Source organism: Dendrobates tinctorius, unplaced genomic scaffold, assembly GCF_039654945.1.
Source record: "Dendrobates tinctorius isolate UK_male_01 unplaced genomic scaffold, ASM3965494v1 ptg000054l, whole genome shotgun sequence".
NCBI lineage: Eukaryota > Metazoa > Chordata > Amphibia > Anura > Dendrobatidae > Dendrobates > Dendrobates tinctorius.
In genome coordinates this window covers 12,809,925-12,826,031 of record NW_027361722.1, presented here as the reverse complement: position 1 = coordinate 12,826,031, position 16,107 = coordinate 12,809,925, and the positions used below count along the sequence as shown (strand labels likewise).

Below are 16,107 nucleotides of genomic sequence, written 5' to 3'. Positions count from 1 at the left end.
TATCCTCCTTGGGAACGACATTGGGGAGTTACAGTGCCAATTTGTGGGAGCAGTCACCCGACTACAGGCCCTTCAAGCACTACGTCATCCGGACCCCACCGGGGAGCAACCACCCCGAACCGCATCAGAGTCGGTAAGCAATACTTTCGCTGCTACTACATTGGGAGAGTCTTAAAACAGAGAGGAGTTTAGGAGAGAAATAGAGGGTGACACTACCTTAGCAGCCCTTAGGCGAAAGGCAGAAACTGGGCACATGGGAGATAATGGGGATGGCTTCACTCGAGAAAACGGACTGTATTATAGTGTAACAAAGGGCAGTGACCAGGGCAACCCTGATGCAACGACCAGGCAACTCATTGTCCCTCAGAAGTACAGGGCACAGCTACTTCAACTGGCCCATGACATCCCCTTGGCTGGGCATCAAGGGAGAAAAAGGACTGAAAAGAGACTCACCCAAAGTTTTTACTGGCCGGGCGTCTCGCAGTCTGTAGCCCATTATTGCCGCACCTGTGATGTGTGCCAGCAAATGCGGCATCCAGGAGCTCGACATAAGGTACCCCTGCAATCCCTGCCCATAATTGAGGAACCATTTCAACGTGTAGCCGTCAACATCATAGGTCCTCTGGCCCACCCCAGCAGGTCGGGGAAAAAATATATCCTGACCGTGGTGGACTATGCCACTAGGTATCCTGAAGCTGTGGCCCTGTCCAGTATTACAGCAGTAAAGGTAGCCGAGGCCCTTGTTACCATCTTTACCCGGGTAGGGATTCCAAGTGAAATATTGTCAGATCAAGGCACTCAGTTCATGTCAGATCTGGTCCAGTCCCTATGGCATACCTGTGGTGTTCGAGCCATTCGCACCACCCCATACCACCTGCAGACCAAGGGACTATGTGAACGCTTTAATGGAACCCTAAAAAATATGCTGAGGGCTTTTGTTGACGTTGAAAAAGACTGGGAAAAGTACCTGCCACATCTCCTCTTCGCCTATCGGGAGGTTCCCCAAGAGTCCACAGGGTTCTCTCCCTTCGAACTACTGTTTAGCCGGAAGGTCCGTGGGCCTCTCACTCTTCTGAAAGAACATTTGGAGGGAGACATCTCAGATACCGGAATGGCCGTCGTTCCCTATGTTCTAGAGCTCAGAGACCGTCTCGCCCAGCTAGCTACCTTCGCTAAAGAACATCAGCGAATGGCCCAGTCCAGACAAAAAACCTGGTATGACCGTAATGCCAGGAACCGGGAATTTATGGAAGGTCAATAAGTGCTCATGATTACTGCTTCCCATGCCAACAAGCTTCAAGCAGTGTGGGAAGGCCCTTACCAGGTTGTCAAGAAAATTAATGACACTAACTATGCTATTGCCCTGGACTCTAGTGGTCGACGACAGAAAACCGTCCACATTAACATGCTGAAAGACTACCACGACCGATATCTGCCTGTTCTAGCTGTCTGCCACCCCCCTAGTGATACCGCCGATGACGAGTATCTCCCAGATCTCCTCCAGGTTGCCCAAGCGGGAGGATCACTGGAACAAGTGCCCCTGGGCTCCCATTAATCGGATATACAAAAGGACGATATTGTCGCCGTACTAAGGCCGAGGGCTGCTGCTTTCTCCTCAAAGCCGGGGAAGACTACTCTCACCAGTCACCATGTGGAGACCCCCGGACAACGCCCCATCCAGCAGGCTGCCTACCGGGTTCCAGAGGATGTTCAAGGCATGATAAAGAACGAACTGGAGGAGATGAAACAACTGGGAGTTATTCAGCCATCTTACAGTTCTGGGGCCTCTCCTGTCGTCCTGGTCCCCAAGAAGGATGGTACAACACGATTCTGTGTTGATTACAGACGACTAAATGATGCCACCAAGAGTGATGCTTATCCCATGCCCAGGAATGATGATCTATTGGATCGTCTGGCCAGTGCCCAATTTGTGACCACGTTAGACTTGAGCAAGGGGTACTGGCAGATACCCCTAACGGAGGATGCTCGGGAGCGCTCAGCCTTCATTACTCCATTTGGGCTTTATGAGTTCCTGGGAATGCGCTTTGGGATGAAAACTGCCCCCGCTACTTTCCAAAGACTGGTGGATCGACTGTTACAACAATGTCAGGACTTTGCCTGTGCTTACTTAGACGACATCGCCATTTTTAGCACAACCTGGGAGGAACATCTTAAACACTTGGGCATAGTGCTGGACTGTATCCTTACTGCAGGACTGACCATTCACCCTGATAAGTGCCAAATAGGGATGGCTGAGGTGCAGTACGGGCATAGAGTAGGGAGTGGGACACTAAGGCCTGAGCCTGCCAAGGTGGAAGCCATTAGTAACTGGTGTAGACCCCAGACTAAAAAGCAGGTACTTGCGTTTTTAGGAACTGCTGGTTACTATCGCAAATTTGTTTCTAACTTCAGCACCTTGGCCAAGCCCCTAACCGACCTGACCCGCAAGAACATGCCTAGGAATGTGACGTGGATGACGGCATGCGAGGATGCCTTTTCAGCGTTAAAGACTGCCCTCGTCACTGCTCCTGTCTTGGCTGCCCCGGATTATAAACGCAGGTTCCTCGTGCAGACAGATGCATCCACCTTTGGGATTGGGGCAGTACTTAGCCAAGTGAACGCCGCCGGAGAAGAACATCCTGTTGCTTTTGCCAGTCGGAAACTACTGGATCGGGAAGTTGCCTATGCCACTATTGAAAAGGAGTGCCTTGCCATCGTATGGGCGCTAAAAAAATTGCAGCCCTACTTGTATGGCAGAGACTTCACAATTGTTACAGACCACAACCCCCTCACATGGCTGAACCGCGTATCAGGGGACAATGGAAGATTGCTGCGGTGGAGCTTGTCCTTACAACCCTACAGCTTCTCCATCCAATACAAGCGAGGAAGCCAACACCAGAAGGACGATGGTCTGTCTCGAAAAGAACCATAGGCTCCCCAGGCCGACCTACCCCTGCCACTGTACAAGGAACTATAAATAACTGAGCAATGTGGACTAAAGTGAGCAGGCCAGAGGTCTGTGTAGACCTCATGGCGTGCTCACTTATTATGGGGGGGGGAGAAGTTGTCATGGTGTGATATGCTATGTGGATGTCATTTTTTGTATATTCCTATTTTTAACAATTCCAGTTATTTTCATAGTGATTTTCTTATTACATTGTATGTCTACAGCCTCACTGCATCTGTCTCTTGATGACCCCCTGTAGTGCATTAATCCCTAAGGCCTTTTGTTCTCCTCTGGGAGGCAATTTGTTTGACTACCCCTGGACAAGGAAGGGGGTGGGGGAAGAACGGCAGCTGGACAGGTCAGTTCCGGTATAGACATGATGGTGAAAAGGCTGCATTTCAGAGAGAAGATCCATTTTTATCCTCTGAATGCTAGAGTTTTGAAATCTCGTTTCCCTGGACATTTTATCCTGATACTGGACTGCATTCTTATTCTGGACTATCTTATCCTTTGTGTGGTGGACTGAATATGGACCTTTTCGTATTTTTGCCTGAATAAAGGTCTTGGAATTGTTCACTCTTCGCTTGCTCTGTTGATTGTGTGATACCAGAGAAGGACCCCGTGACAATAGGTACTGTAGATGGGGAGATACTGTACATAGATAGACATCATATGCTGGCTTTTCTTTCTCTCCTCTTCTCCTTACTGTTGAGGTTCCTCAGGGTTCAGTCATAAGTCCCATGCTCTTACTGTCAGGGTTCCTTAGGGTTCAGTCCTAGGTCCCCTCCTCTTGTCAGGGTTCCTCAAAGTTCAGTCCTAAGTCCCCACCTATAACTGTCGGGGTTCCTCAGGTTTCAGTTCTAGGTCCTGTCCTCTTACTGTTGGGGTTCCTCAGGGTTCAGTCCTAGGTCCCCTCCTCTGTCAGGGTTCCTCAAAGTTCAGTCCTAGGTCCCCATCTCTGTCGGGGTTCCTCAGGGTTCAGTCCTAAGTCATCTCCTCTTACTGTCGGGGTTTCTCAGGGTTCAGTTCAAAGCCTCCTCCTCTTACTGTCAGGGTTCCCCAAGGTTCAGGCCTAAGTCCCCTCCTCTTACTGTCAGGGTTCCTCAGGATTTATGCCTAAGTCCCCTCTTTTTACTGTCGGGGTTCCTCAGGGTTTAGTCCTAGGTCCCCTCCTCTTACTGTCAGGGTTCCTCAGGGTTTATGCCTAAGTCCCCTCTTTTTACTGTCAGGGTTCCTAAGGGTTTAGTCCTAGGTCCCCTCCTCTTACTGTCAGGATTCAGTCCTAGATCATCTCCTTTTACTGTTGGGGTTCCTGAGGGTTCATGCTTAGGTCCCCGCCTCTTACTGTCAGAGTACCTCAGGGTTCAGTCCTAAGCCCCCCTCCTCTTACTGTCAGGGTTCAGTCTTAGGCCCCCTCCTATTACTGTCAGGACTCCTTAGTGTTCAGTCCTAAGCCCCCTCCTATTACTGTCAGGATTCAGTCAAAGGCCTCCTCCTATTCCTGTCAGGATTCAGTCCTAGGCCCCCTCCTATTATTGTCAGGGTTCCTTAGTGTTCAGTCCTAAGCCCCCTCCTCTTACTGTCAGGATTCAGTCCTAGGCCCCCTCCTATTCCTGTCAGGGTTCCTTAGTGTTCAGTCCTAAGCCCCCTCCTCTTACTGTCAGGATTCAGTCCTAGGCCCCCTCCTATTCCTGTCAGGATTCAGTCCTAAGCCCCCTCCTATTACTGTCAGGATTCAGTCCTAGGCTCCCTCCTCTTACTGTCAGGATTCAGTCATAGGCCCCCTCCTATTACTGTCAGGATTCAGTCCTAGGCCCCCTCCTATTACTGTCAGGATTCAGTCCTAGGCCCCCTCCTCTTACTGTCAGGATTCAGTCCTAGGCCCCCTCCTCTTACTGTCAGGATTCAGTCCTAGGCCCCCCTCCTCTTACTGTCAGGATTCAGTCCTAGGCCCCCTCCTCTTACTGTCAGGATTCAGTCCTAGGCCCCCTCCTATTACTGTCAGGATTCAGTCCTAGGCCCCCTCCTATTACTGTAAGGATTCAGTCCTAGGCCCCCTCCTCTTACTGTCAGGATTCAGTCCTAGGCCCCCTCCTATTACTGTCAGGATTCAGTCCTAGGCCCCCTCCTATTACTGTAAGGATTCAGTCCTAGGCCCCCTCCTCTTACTGTCAGGATTCAGTCCTAGGCCCCCTCCTCTTACTGTCAGGATTCAGTCCTAGGCCCCCTCCTCTTACTGTCAGGATTCAGTCCTAGGCCCCCTCCTCTTACTGTCAGGATTCAGTCCTAGGCCCCCTCCTCTGTCAGGATTCAGTCCTAGGCCCCCTCCTATTATTGTCAGGATTCAGTCCTAGGCCCCTTTTCCTCTTACTGTCAGGATTCAGTCCTAAGCCCCCTCCTCTTACTGTCAGGATTCAGTCCTAGGCCCCCTCCTCTTACTGTCAGGATTCAGTCCTAAGCACCCTCCTCTTACTGTCAGGATTCAGTCCTAGGCCCCCTCCTCTTACTGTCAGGATTCAGTCCTAGGCCCCCTCCTATTACTGTCAGGATTCAGTCCTAGGCCCCCTCCTCTGTCAGGATTCAGTCCTAGGCCCCCTCCTATTATTGTCAGGATTCAGTCCTAGGCCCCTTTTCCTCTTACTGTCAGGATTCAGTCCTAAGCCCCCTCCTCTTACTGTCAGGATTCAGTCCTAGGCCCCCTCCTCTTACTGTCAGGATTCAGTCCTAAGCCCCCTCCTCTTACTGTCAGGATTCAGTCCTAGGCTCCCTCCTCTTACTGTCAGGATTCAGTCCTAGGCCCCCTCCTATTACTGTCAGGATTCAGTCCTAGGCCCCCTCCTATTACTGTCAGGATTCAGTCCTAGGCCCCCTCCTCTTACTGTCAGGATTCAGTCCTAGGCCCCCTCCTCTTACTGTCAGGATTCAGTCCTAGGCCCCCTCCTCTTACTGTCAGGATTCAGTCCTAGGCCCCCTCCTCTTACTGTCAGGATTCAGTCCTAGGCCCCCTCCTATTACTGTCAGGATTCAGTCCTAGGCCCCCTCCTATTACTGTCAGGATTCAGTCCTAGGCCCCCTCCTATTACTGTAAGGATTCAGTCCTAGGCCCCCTCCTCTTACTGTCAGGATTCAGTCCTAGGCCCCCTCCTATTACTGTCAGGATTCAGTCCTAGGCCCCCTCCTATTACTGTAAGGATTCAGTCCTAGGCCCCCTCCTCTTACTGTCAGGATTCAGTCCTAGGCCCCCTCCTCTTACTGTCAGGATTCAGTCCTAGGCCCCCTCCTCTTACTGTCAGGATTCAGTCCTAGGCCCCCTCCTCTTACTGTCAGGATTCAGTCCTAGGCCCCCTCCTCTGTCAGGATTCAGTCCTAGGCCCCCTCCTATTATTGTCAGGATTCAGTCCTAGGCCCCTTTTCCTCTTACTGTCAGGATTCAGTCCTAAGCCCCCTCCTCTTACTGTCAGGATTCAGTCCTAGGCCCCCTCCTCTTACTGTCAGGATTCAGTCCTAGGCCCCCTCCTCTTACTGTCAGGATTCAGTCCTAGGCCCCCTCCTATTACTGTCAGGATTCAGTCCAAGGCCCCCTCCTACTACTGTCAGGATTCAGTCCAAGGCCCCCTCCTCTTACTGTCAGGATTCAGTCCTAGGCCCCCTCCTCTTACTGTCAGGATCCAGTCCTAGGCCCCCTCCTCTTACTGTCGGGGCTCCTCAGGGTTCAGTCCTAAGCCTCCTCCTCTTCTCTCTTCTGTTGAGTTTTCAGTACCATCTCTATGCTGATGACACCCAATTATACACATTGTCTCCTGGAATCACCACCACCTTAATACAAAATATGAGGGATTTTCTCTCAGCTGTTCCTACTATCATGTCCTCACTCTGTCTGAAACTGAAAATTTCCTCCCTCTAGTAACCTACCTAAAACCAATATTTCCATTTCAGTGTGGGGTTCTACCATAATTCATTCATTGACTGAGGTGGACTGTAGACATTGGAGTGCAGTACTAACGGTGGGCACACAGGGGCAGTATTGCCCCACGAGCCTCTTCTACGGACACATCGCTCCTCCGGCTCTAATATCTCCGCTCTGTAGTGGTCGGTCCAGTTTACAGCCGGATATTTGGGATGTTTTACCTGAAATATCTGCAGGATGTTGTGTTTCTCCATGTACTTCAGTGATCGATCAAAGGGGTCCTCGTAGACCGGAGGGGTCTGCGGTGCGGCGCTCGGCAGGTGACTTAACTCTGTGATCAGGACCTTCCTGCCGTCCGTCTAGAAAGTGAAGAATAAGGGGACGGTGTCACTAAACTCTGACCGCAAGAACCTTCTAGACTATGAGACCATAGCGGATATTTCAGATGGGTACGGGATCTTGTAGTGCTGGATAAAAGGAATATGAAAGAACAGAATACAGTGGCATGTAAAAGTTTGGGCGCCCCTGGTAAAAATTACTGTTACTGTGAACAGTTGATAAAGTTGAAGATGAAATGATCTAAAAGACCCAAAGTTACAGATGACACATTTCATTTGTATTTTAGGCAAAAAAAAAAATGTACAGTTGTGCTCAAAAGTTTACATACCCCGGCAGAATTTTTGCTTTCTGCTGCAGCTTTGACTCGATAGTAACACGGTGCTGACGATCCAGTGTCAAGTAAAAGTGACTCCGCAGACTAGGCCCCGTCCTGTCCAGTCTCGCCACATTTGCGCAGGTGGAGCAGAATCTAAACACCGCCGTGCTGCACTAAACAGATTATCCCCATCCCGTGGAGTCATTTCTCTGCAGCTTCGATCTCGGGGTCAGAGTGTGTCTGGAGAATGAGGAGGAATACAATCACTTACACCCCTCTGATGTGATTACCGCGCCGCCGTCTCCACGTCCTCCTGCAACTTCACTAATATGCTCAAATTGGATTTACTTTTCTGTGCAATTCTCCGTTCTCATAGTCAGGGAGTTATTCCGGATTATTTCTCTCCTGATAGTTCTATCGGTTCTCATTGTAGGGAATGTGCGTCACCCTAATACATAGCAAATCCCAAATAAGACCCCCAACTAATACAGACCAGAACAGACACCAAAACTAAAGCAGATCGCAGACCCTTAAAATTAAAATAAACTATTTCAGACCCATTAAAGGAATCTACCACTTGCCATACATATATATTTTTTTCCACCTGATGTAAATGCCGCTGTTCTCCCGAATCCGGTGCTGTTCTTCTTTTGTTCCTGCTCCTTTCCGTTCCGGAGATATGGCCCCCTCTTCCCTGTATTTAAATCCAGGCTTGTTAGCGAGCTGGGTGTGGCTCTCAGGAAGACAGAAGACTCACTGACCACGCCCACTTGCATAATAACACTAGATTTATATATAGGAAAGAAGAGGCCATATCTCAGAAACGCAGAGGAGCAGGAACAAAAGAAGAACAGCGCCGGATTCAGGAGAACAGCGGCTTTTATGCCAGGTTCTAAATGTACACATTTATGGTGAGTGACAGGTATTGAACTCCTTTGGGACAGTAACATTTTTTGCCTCCCCTTTTTTCAAAAGCCATAATTTTTCAATTTTTCTATCAACATAGCTGTCAGTAATAATAATAATAATAATAATAATTTCATTTCTATAGCGCCGACATATTCCGCACCACTTTACATGCCAGTAGGCTTGACTTTGCCACTAGGCACCTGAGGGTGGGTTTCTTGGGCGGCAGGTTGCGGGGAAAGGGGGAGCCACTATGAAGGAAGATTTTAAAAAAAACTTTGTTGTTTTTTTAACCCCTTATTGACCGAGCCAATTTTCACCTTAATGACATGCCAATTTTTACAATTCTGACCACTGTCTCTTTATGAGGTTATAGCTCTGGAACGCTTCAACTGGTCCCTCTGGCATATTATACTTCATGTTAGTGGTGACATTTCTTCGATATGACTTGTGTTTATTTATGAAAAAAATGGAAATTTGGCAAAAATTTTGAAAATTTCACAATTTTCAAAATTTTAATTTTTGTGCCCTTAAATCAGAGAGATACTGTATGTCACACAAAATAGTTATTAAACAACATTTCCCACATGTCTACTTTACATCAGCACAATTTTGGAAGCAAAATTTTTTTGTTAGGACGTTATAAGGGTTAAAAGTTGACCAGCGACTTCTCATTTTTCCAAAAAAATTGACAAAACCATTTTTTTAGGGACCACCTCACATTTGAAGTGACTCTGAGGGGTCAATATGACAGTAAATACCCAAAAGTGACACCATTCTAAAAACTGCACCCCTCAAGGTGTTCAAAACCACATTCTAGAAGTTTATTAACCCTTCAGATGCTTCACGAGAACTAAAGCAATGTGGAAGGAAAAGATGAACATTTTACTTTTTCACAAAAAAATTACTTTAGACCCAAACTTTTATTTTCACAAGGGTATCAGGAGAAAATGGACCACAAAATTTGTTGTGCAATTTCTCTTAAGTACGCCGATACCCCATATGTGGGGGAAATCCACTGTTTGGGCGCATGGCAGGGCTCAGAAGGGAGGGAGCACCGTTTGACTTTTTGAACGCAAAACTGGCTGGAATCGATAGCGGGAGCCATGTCGCGTTTCGAGATCCCCGATGTACCTAAACAGCTGAAACCCCATAATTCTAACTCCAGCCTTAAAACAGCCCTAACCCCAACCCTAACCTCAACACAACTCTAACCCCAATCCTAACCACAACACAACCCTAACCCCATCATCAAAACCGTAATCCCAATACAACCCTAACCACAACACAACCCTAACCCCATCACCACAACCTTAATCCCAACACAACCCTAACCACTACCATAACCTCAATACAACTCTAACCCCAACACCACAACCGTAACCCCACCATAACCCTACCCCTAGCCCCAACCCTAACCATAGCTCTAACCCTAACTGTAAATAATGGAAAAAATATATATTTTTTATTTTATTATTTTTACCTAAGGGGGTGACAAAGGGGGGTGAAGATTTACTATTTTTTGTATTTTGATCACTGTGATACGGTCTATCACAGTGATCAAAATGAACCAATAGGAAAAATCTCCTATTGTTGCCGGGTACCGGCCGGCAGATCTCGGTAGGCGCATTGCGCATGCTCCCTCCATTTTCTTCCCGGACGATGGCGCGGAGGGCCGGGGGACGAAGCAGGAGGGTCCGAAGATGGCGGAGGTACCGGTGGGGAACTTGAGGACTCCATTTCTCTCTCCTCTGATGTACTAGATCATACACGAGGAGAAAGAAATGAATTGAAAATTGGATTTTTTTTTTCTTTGCGATCACCGTTATTCGGTGAAGACTGGGGACAGTAAAAATCGTCCTGAATCATGTTCTCCAGGGTCTCAGCTACCCCCGGTAGCCGAAACCCCGGAGATTTTCCAACGCTGGGGGCGCTATACACTTATTTTGCAGCGCTGTTAAAAAGTGGCGATGAGGAATAAGTACGCTTGACTGTCACCGTTAAAAGGCGTATCGGGGTCATTAAGGGGTTAAACTTCCCCCTTCATACTTCCACTGGACTGGGGAGGAAAACCGCCATCTTTACTGGGGGTGCACTGTCAGAGGAGCAGAGGTCAGCTCCCTACCCCAATGGAGAAAGAGAAATGGTGAAGAACCTGTGATGATGTCATGCCAATGTGACTTATGGGTGGACCCATGCAACGGTTGCAAGTGAAATTTTGTCAGGTGATTAGGGAACAAGGGTACATGGGGGTGCAGGCTACATGTGGGGGTGCAGGCTACATGTGGGGGTACATATGGGGGTGCAGGCTACATGTGGGGGTACATATGGGGGTGCAGGCTACATGTGGGGGTACATATGGGGGTGCAGGCTACATGTGGGGGTACATATGGGGGTGCAGGCTACATGTGGGGGTACATATGGGGGTGCAGGCTACATGTGGGGGTACATATGGGGGTGCAGGCTACATGTGGGGGTACATATGGGGGTGCAGGCTACATGTGGGGGTACATATGGGGGTGCAGGCTACATGTGGGGGTACATATGGGGGTGCAGGCTACATGTGGGGTGGTTATGATTGGGTCACCGAGGAGGAGAGCAAGCCCAAGCCAAGCCACAGAAAACCAGAGAGGTTGGTAACTAAGCAGATTGCAGACCCCTGATCCTATCCACACAACTAGCAGTAGCCATGGAGCGTGCCTACGATGATCCTAGATGCCTCGGCACAGCCGGAGAGCTAACTAAGCCTAAAGTATGAATGGGGAAATCTAAACTGCCCCTGAGCAGACCCCAAAGGAATAGACAGCCCCCACACATGTATTGACGGTGAGACAAGATGAAAACACAAACGCAGGTAGGAAAATAGGCTGAGCAAATGATGGGGCCCACACTGACTAGACAGGACAGGAAAGGAAAGACACTGTCTGCAATCACGCAAAAAACCCTGCAAAAAAAATGCCCAACACGTCTGATAGAAAAATACGCACGACTTCGCCCACTATATCAGCACTCTGGTATATTCTGAAAGCAGAGCAGAAAGAGGCCAATCTAATAAGGGACAAAAACAAACTGGCACAAGCAGTAACATAAGGATGGAAATTCAGCACAGCCCCAGCCGGAGCTGGCTGACCACACAAAACTGAAATAGACAAAACCAGATCTAATGAGAACAATAGCAAAAGAACACTTAGCTGAGCAGGCAGGGACTGAGCTGGAAACTAAGACCTCAGGAGGCAGGAAAAAATCACCAGCAGGGATAGAGGGAGTTGGCTGTCTTAAATCCCAATCTGAAACCCCAGATCTCCAATCGTCATCCTCATTATCAGGTGGCAAGCCTCTGTTAATCAGATCAGCTCCATTACTTCCAGTAACCACCAGAGGGAGCCCAGAAAGAGAACTCGCAACCCCTCTGTCAATTTGACCAGCTCCACTACCTTCAGTAGTAACCAGAGGTAGGCAAGAAAGCGAATTCACAACATGGGGGTACATAATGGGGTGCAGGCTACATGTGGGGGTACATAAGGGGGTGCAGGCTACATGTGGGGGTACATATGGGGTGCAGGCTACATGTGGGGGTGCATGCTCTATCTAGGAGTACATATGGGGGTGCAGGCTACATGTGGTGGTACATATAAGAGGTGCTGGAGACATGTGGAGGTAGATATAGGGGGTGCAGACTTTGGGGACAGCGATGATAATGTATGTAAAGTGCTGCGGAAAATGATAGCGCTGTATAAGCATAGCGTAATAATAATATATATGTGGGGATACATATGGGGTAAACGATATATGTGGACGTTACATGGGGTGCAGCAAGTATGCGAGTTGTGCAATCTGTATGTAGAGAGTACATGAGGGTGCAGGCTGTATGTAGAGAGTACAAGGAGGTGCAGGCTGTATGTAGAGAGTACAAGGAGGTGCAGCCTGTATGTAGAGAGTACATGGGGGTTCAGGCTGTATGTAGAGAGTACAAGGGGGTGCAGGCTGTATGTAGAGAGTACATGGGGGTTCAGGCTGTATGTAGAGAGTACAAGGGGGTGCAGGCTGTATGTAGAGAGTACAAGGGGGTGCAGGCTGTATGTAGAGAGTACATGGGGGTGCAGGCTGTATGTAGAGAGTACATGGGGGTGCAGGCTGTATGTGGGGGTTACATGGGGGTGCAGGCTGTATGTAGAGAGTACATCGGGGTGCAGGCTGTATGTGGGGGGTTACATGGGAGTGTAGGCTGTATGTAGAGAGTACATGGGGGTGCAGGCTGTATGTAGAGAGTACATGGGGGTGCAGGCTGTATGTGGGGGTTACATTGGGGTGCAGGCTGTAAGTGGGGGTTACAGGGGGGTGCAGGCTGTATGTGGGGGGTTACATGGGGGTGTAGGCTGTATGTAGAGAGTACATGGGGGTGCAGGCTGTATGTAGAGAGTACATGGGGGTGCAGGCTGTATGTGGGGGTTACATGGGGGTGTAGGCTGTAAGTGAGGGTTACATGGGGGTGCAGGCTGTATGTGGGGGTTACATGGGGGTGTAGGCTGTAAGTGAGGGTTACATGGGGGTGCAGGCTGTATGTGGGGGTTACATGGGGGTGCAGGCTATATAAGGGGGTACATAGGGGTGTCCCATATAGTAGAATGGATGTATTTACACACCGTTAAAGCCATGGATCTGATAGTGAGATCCTGTGACTCAGCGCAGGTCTCAGTCTGATCCTATGTGATCCTGTGTAGGTCAGACTCGGTCTCTCAGGTCTGTGGGGATCTGTCAGACACGGATGCAGATCGGAGGCTTCACTTTTGCTTCCATTTTGCATCACAGACTGGTTGCTTGGTGATAAACGTGAGTGAAGATGTCATCTTCCGAAGGATTTTTTATTTGCTTGGAAGCAAGGACTCCTCTACACACAAGAGCAATTAGGTACAACTAGGACGACACCTGAGGAAAAACGGGTCTGTGTGTCCTAGATTGTAACACACGGATGGTGGATGTGGCCTTAGGCCTACGCAGACGAGCGAATAAATCGTCCTAGTGCTGTCTGGTTTTTTATCTGATCGCACACTGACAGCGCATTGACCAATGTTATTCTATAGGGCTGCTCATGTTCAGACGAACAATTGTTTTGTCAGTCCGACTGTCCATGAGAAGAGAAATTTACCGAGTCTCGGATGAGACTCACACATTGAAGTCTGTGAGTGCGAGAAAAAATCTGACCCCACCGGAATACGGAACATCAGAGCGGTATCTAATGTCTACAGATGGATTTCTATTATAAACCCAGGAAGCCGCATGGGATCATGGACGTGTTCTAGAGTAGTTCTATATCACGGATCACACATGGAAATAAAAAATGGATACACGGATTAAAATCTGATGAAAATTAGTAAACTAGCTGACTAGCTTTGACTAAGAACCAGGCCTGTGTTCACTTGGTGTGTCAGCCTGCTGGATGTTGAGCAGAGTTGAGTGAGCTGCAGGTGAGTGACCAGCCAAAATGTGAGCTGTAGCTGGGTGAAAGACAAGCCACGGTCTCTCTCTAAATGGAGACCGCATAGGTCAGCTAGAAAAGCTGAGCAGTTTGAGCGTTGGAGCTTTAGAAATCTGCGTGGAAGCTTCAACCTGTTCAGTGTGAACTGTGCATGGTGTTGAACATGTCTGTTTGGAGCTGGAAGCTGCTGAAGCTCAAGCTGAAGGGGGTACCGAGACTGGTAAGACCATACCTTATATTTGAGTAAAGTTTGCTGCAGAAGAAAGAACTGTACTCTGTTGGGGTGAATCCGCACTGACATATATGTGCTGCTGAATGAACGGTTTATTTGCTGCGATACTGTCACGTGCCCCGTCCTGAGTGACACGGCCAGCTGGCCGATAACTGATACAACAGGTCGCGGCACGTGTAATTGTCCTATGTGACGCGGCCCGCAGGCCGGTAACTAATACAATAAGACAAAGGGAATAGGGAAAACCTGGGTAACAATAACAATGGTGGCTCTGCTATAGGGAAAGGGGACATGGAGACCTCCTGCACTCCCCTGAGTCAGTGTCTCTACACTCCTAACGTTCCCTAGGCCGGTTCCGCACCGGGCGCTGATCAGGAACCTAAAAACCCTGACTCGCCCTGCACCTAAACCCTCACTAAGGAATTGGTTGGTGCAGAAACTAATCCCACCACTGCACTAAACACACATAAGGAAAAGTGACAAAACAGGGGAAACACCACTTAGCTTTGCTCTGTTGCTTACGCTCTCAGCAACAGAGCCCACCACCTGCGTGCATCTTTCCTCCACCGTGTCCGACATCTGGGTGCACTGTCCAGAAACGGACCTCCTCAGCATCATAGTGCAGCCTTGGAGCAAACAGAGTCCACACCTGCGTGCAGCTGTCCAGAAACAGAGTCCCGCAAATGAGTTCAGCTTTTCTGCCAAAAAGTCCAGCATGCTTGAGTCCAGCTCTCGGCAACAACGTCAAGCATTTTGATTGCAGCTCTACACCATAGCTGCCACTCCACCAATCCATGCACGAACTCCTTGCTGACACCATAGCTGCGACTCCACCACGCCATGCCAGCCCTCCTTGCAGACACCATAGCTGACACTCCAGGAATCTCACTGAGCTGCCCGTGACGATCCTTTAGCTCCATCCTTCACCCAGGCTTGCTTGCAAATGAATATTTTATCACCAACAGTGATTAACACACCTGATACTCTCTTATAGAGCTTTCACACCTGTTACATAATTACATCCACAAACTAAGGTAACCAAAGTGCAATGACCCTAATGGCCACCGGGGGGAAAACTACAACTGAAATCACCACAGTGCAATGACCTTAATGGCCACCGGGGGCAAAACCACCTTTGGCACACAGCCAAGGGAAAAAAAAAAGGTTACTTTGTGCATTTACTCTGTCAGATCCAACCTGGATCATGACAGATACCTTTTGCTTTTGGTTTTGAGTCCCTTGAAGTCTTATCAAAGCAATAAAACTGCACTTGTTTAGACCAAACCGAATTGCCTGTGTGAACGCTGCCTAATCCCTGAGAGTTTAATACCTATAATATGTATATTTCATATATTGCTGCTGGTACAGGCACACCGGGCTATGTATTACAGCCGGCATCTGCCCTGTATGTAGCGGGCACAGGTCCTGGGCTCGCTTCATACACGTGTACCATGACTGCACATGTATGGCCGGGTACGTGAAGGGGATGAATAGTGATCCAAGACCCAACCCCCCTAAACTAGTACAGACCACAGACTAAACCCCAGGGCAGACATGCTGACACCCACTGCCCATAGGGTGTGGAGAGTAACAACGACTGCAGGATCGGGGTGAGGTGAGTGTACATTCATGGGGGGCACCCGGGGGATTATCAGCAGGATGTCTGTAGTAGGAGCCGGAGCTCACGTTTGGGGTACACTGAGCCGCTTCCCCCCGCAGCGCTCGTTATAGGTGATGATATTGGCTTCTTGGTGTAATGTGTAACATTCATAGTGTCATTGAGAGGTGACATCTAGAAATGGAAAACACAGACACTTCTACTGATATGTTAGTGACTCCTCCGACAGCATTAGCTGGAACAATCGGCGGAGGTAATGTTCCGTAAGGCAGGACACCGGGCGGCCGTAAAATACGCGATCCAGCAATATCACTGTTATTAGAAATTCTATAAAGGCACTTATGCTGCGTACACAACAATAACTGC

The 16,107-nt window shown here is 48.9% G+C and overlaps 1 protein-coding gene across 2 annotated transcripts in view; it reads right to left on the bottom strand.

The window, feature by feature from the left end:
* Positions 1–16,107, bottom strand: part of TEX55 (testis expressed 55) — a 77,391-nt gene that overhangs the window by 33,748 nt on the left and 27,536 nt on the right. The window contains exon 4 of one of the 2 annotated variants that reach the window (XM_073577089.1): positions 7,076–7,213. In XM_073577089.1, the coding sequence (XP_073433190.1) occupies positions 7,076–7,213 (138 nt within the window). Of the gene's footprint in view, positions 1–7,075; positions 7,214–7,235; positions 7,750–16,107 lie in introns of those variants that run through there. The other variant, XM_073577090.1, reaches the window with a different exon arrangement.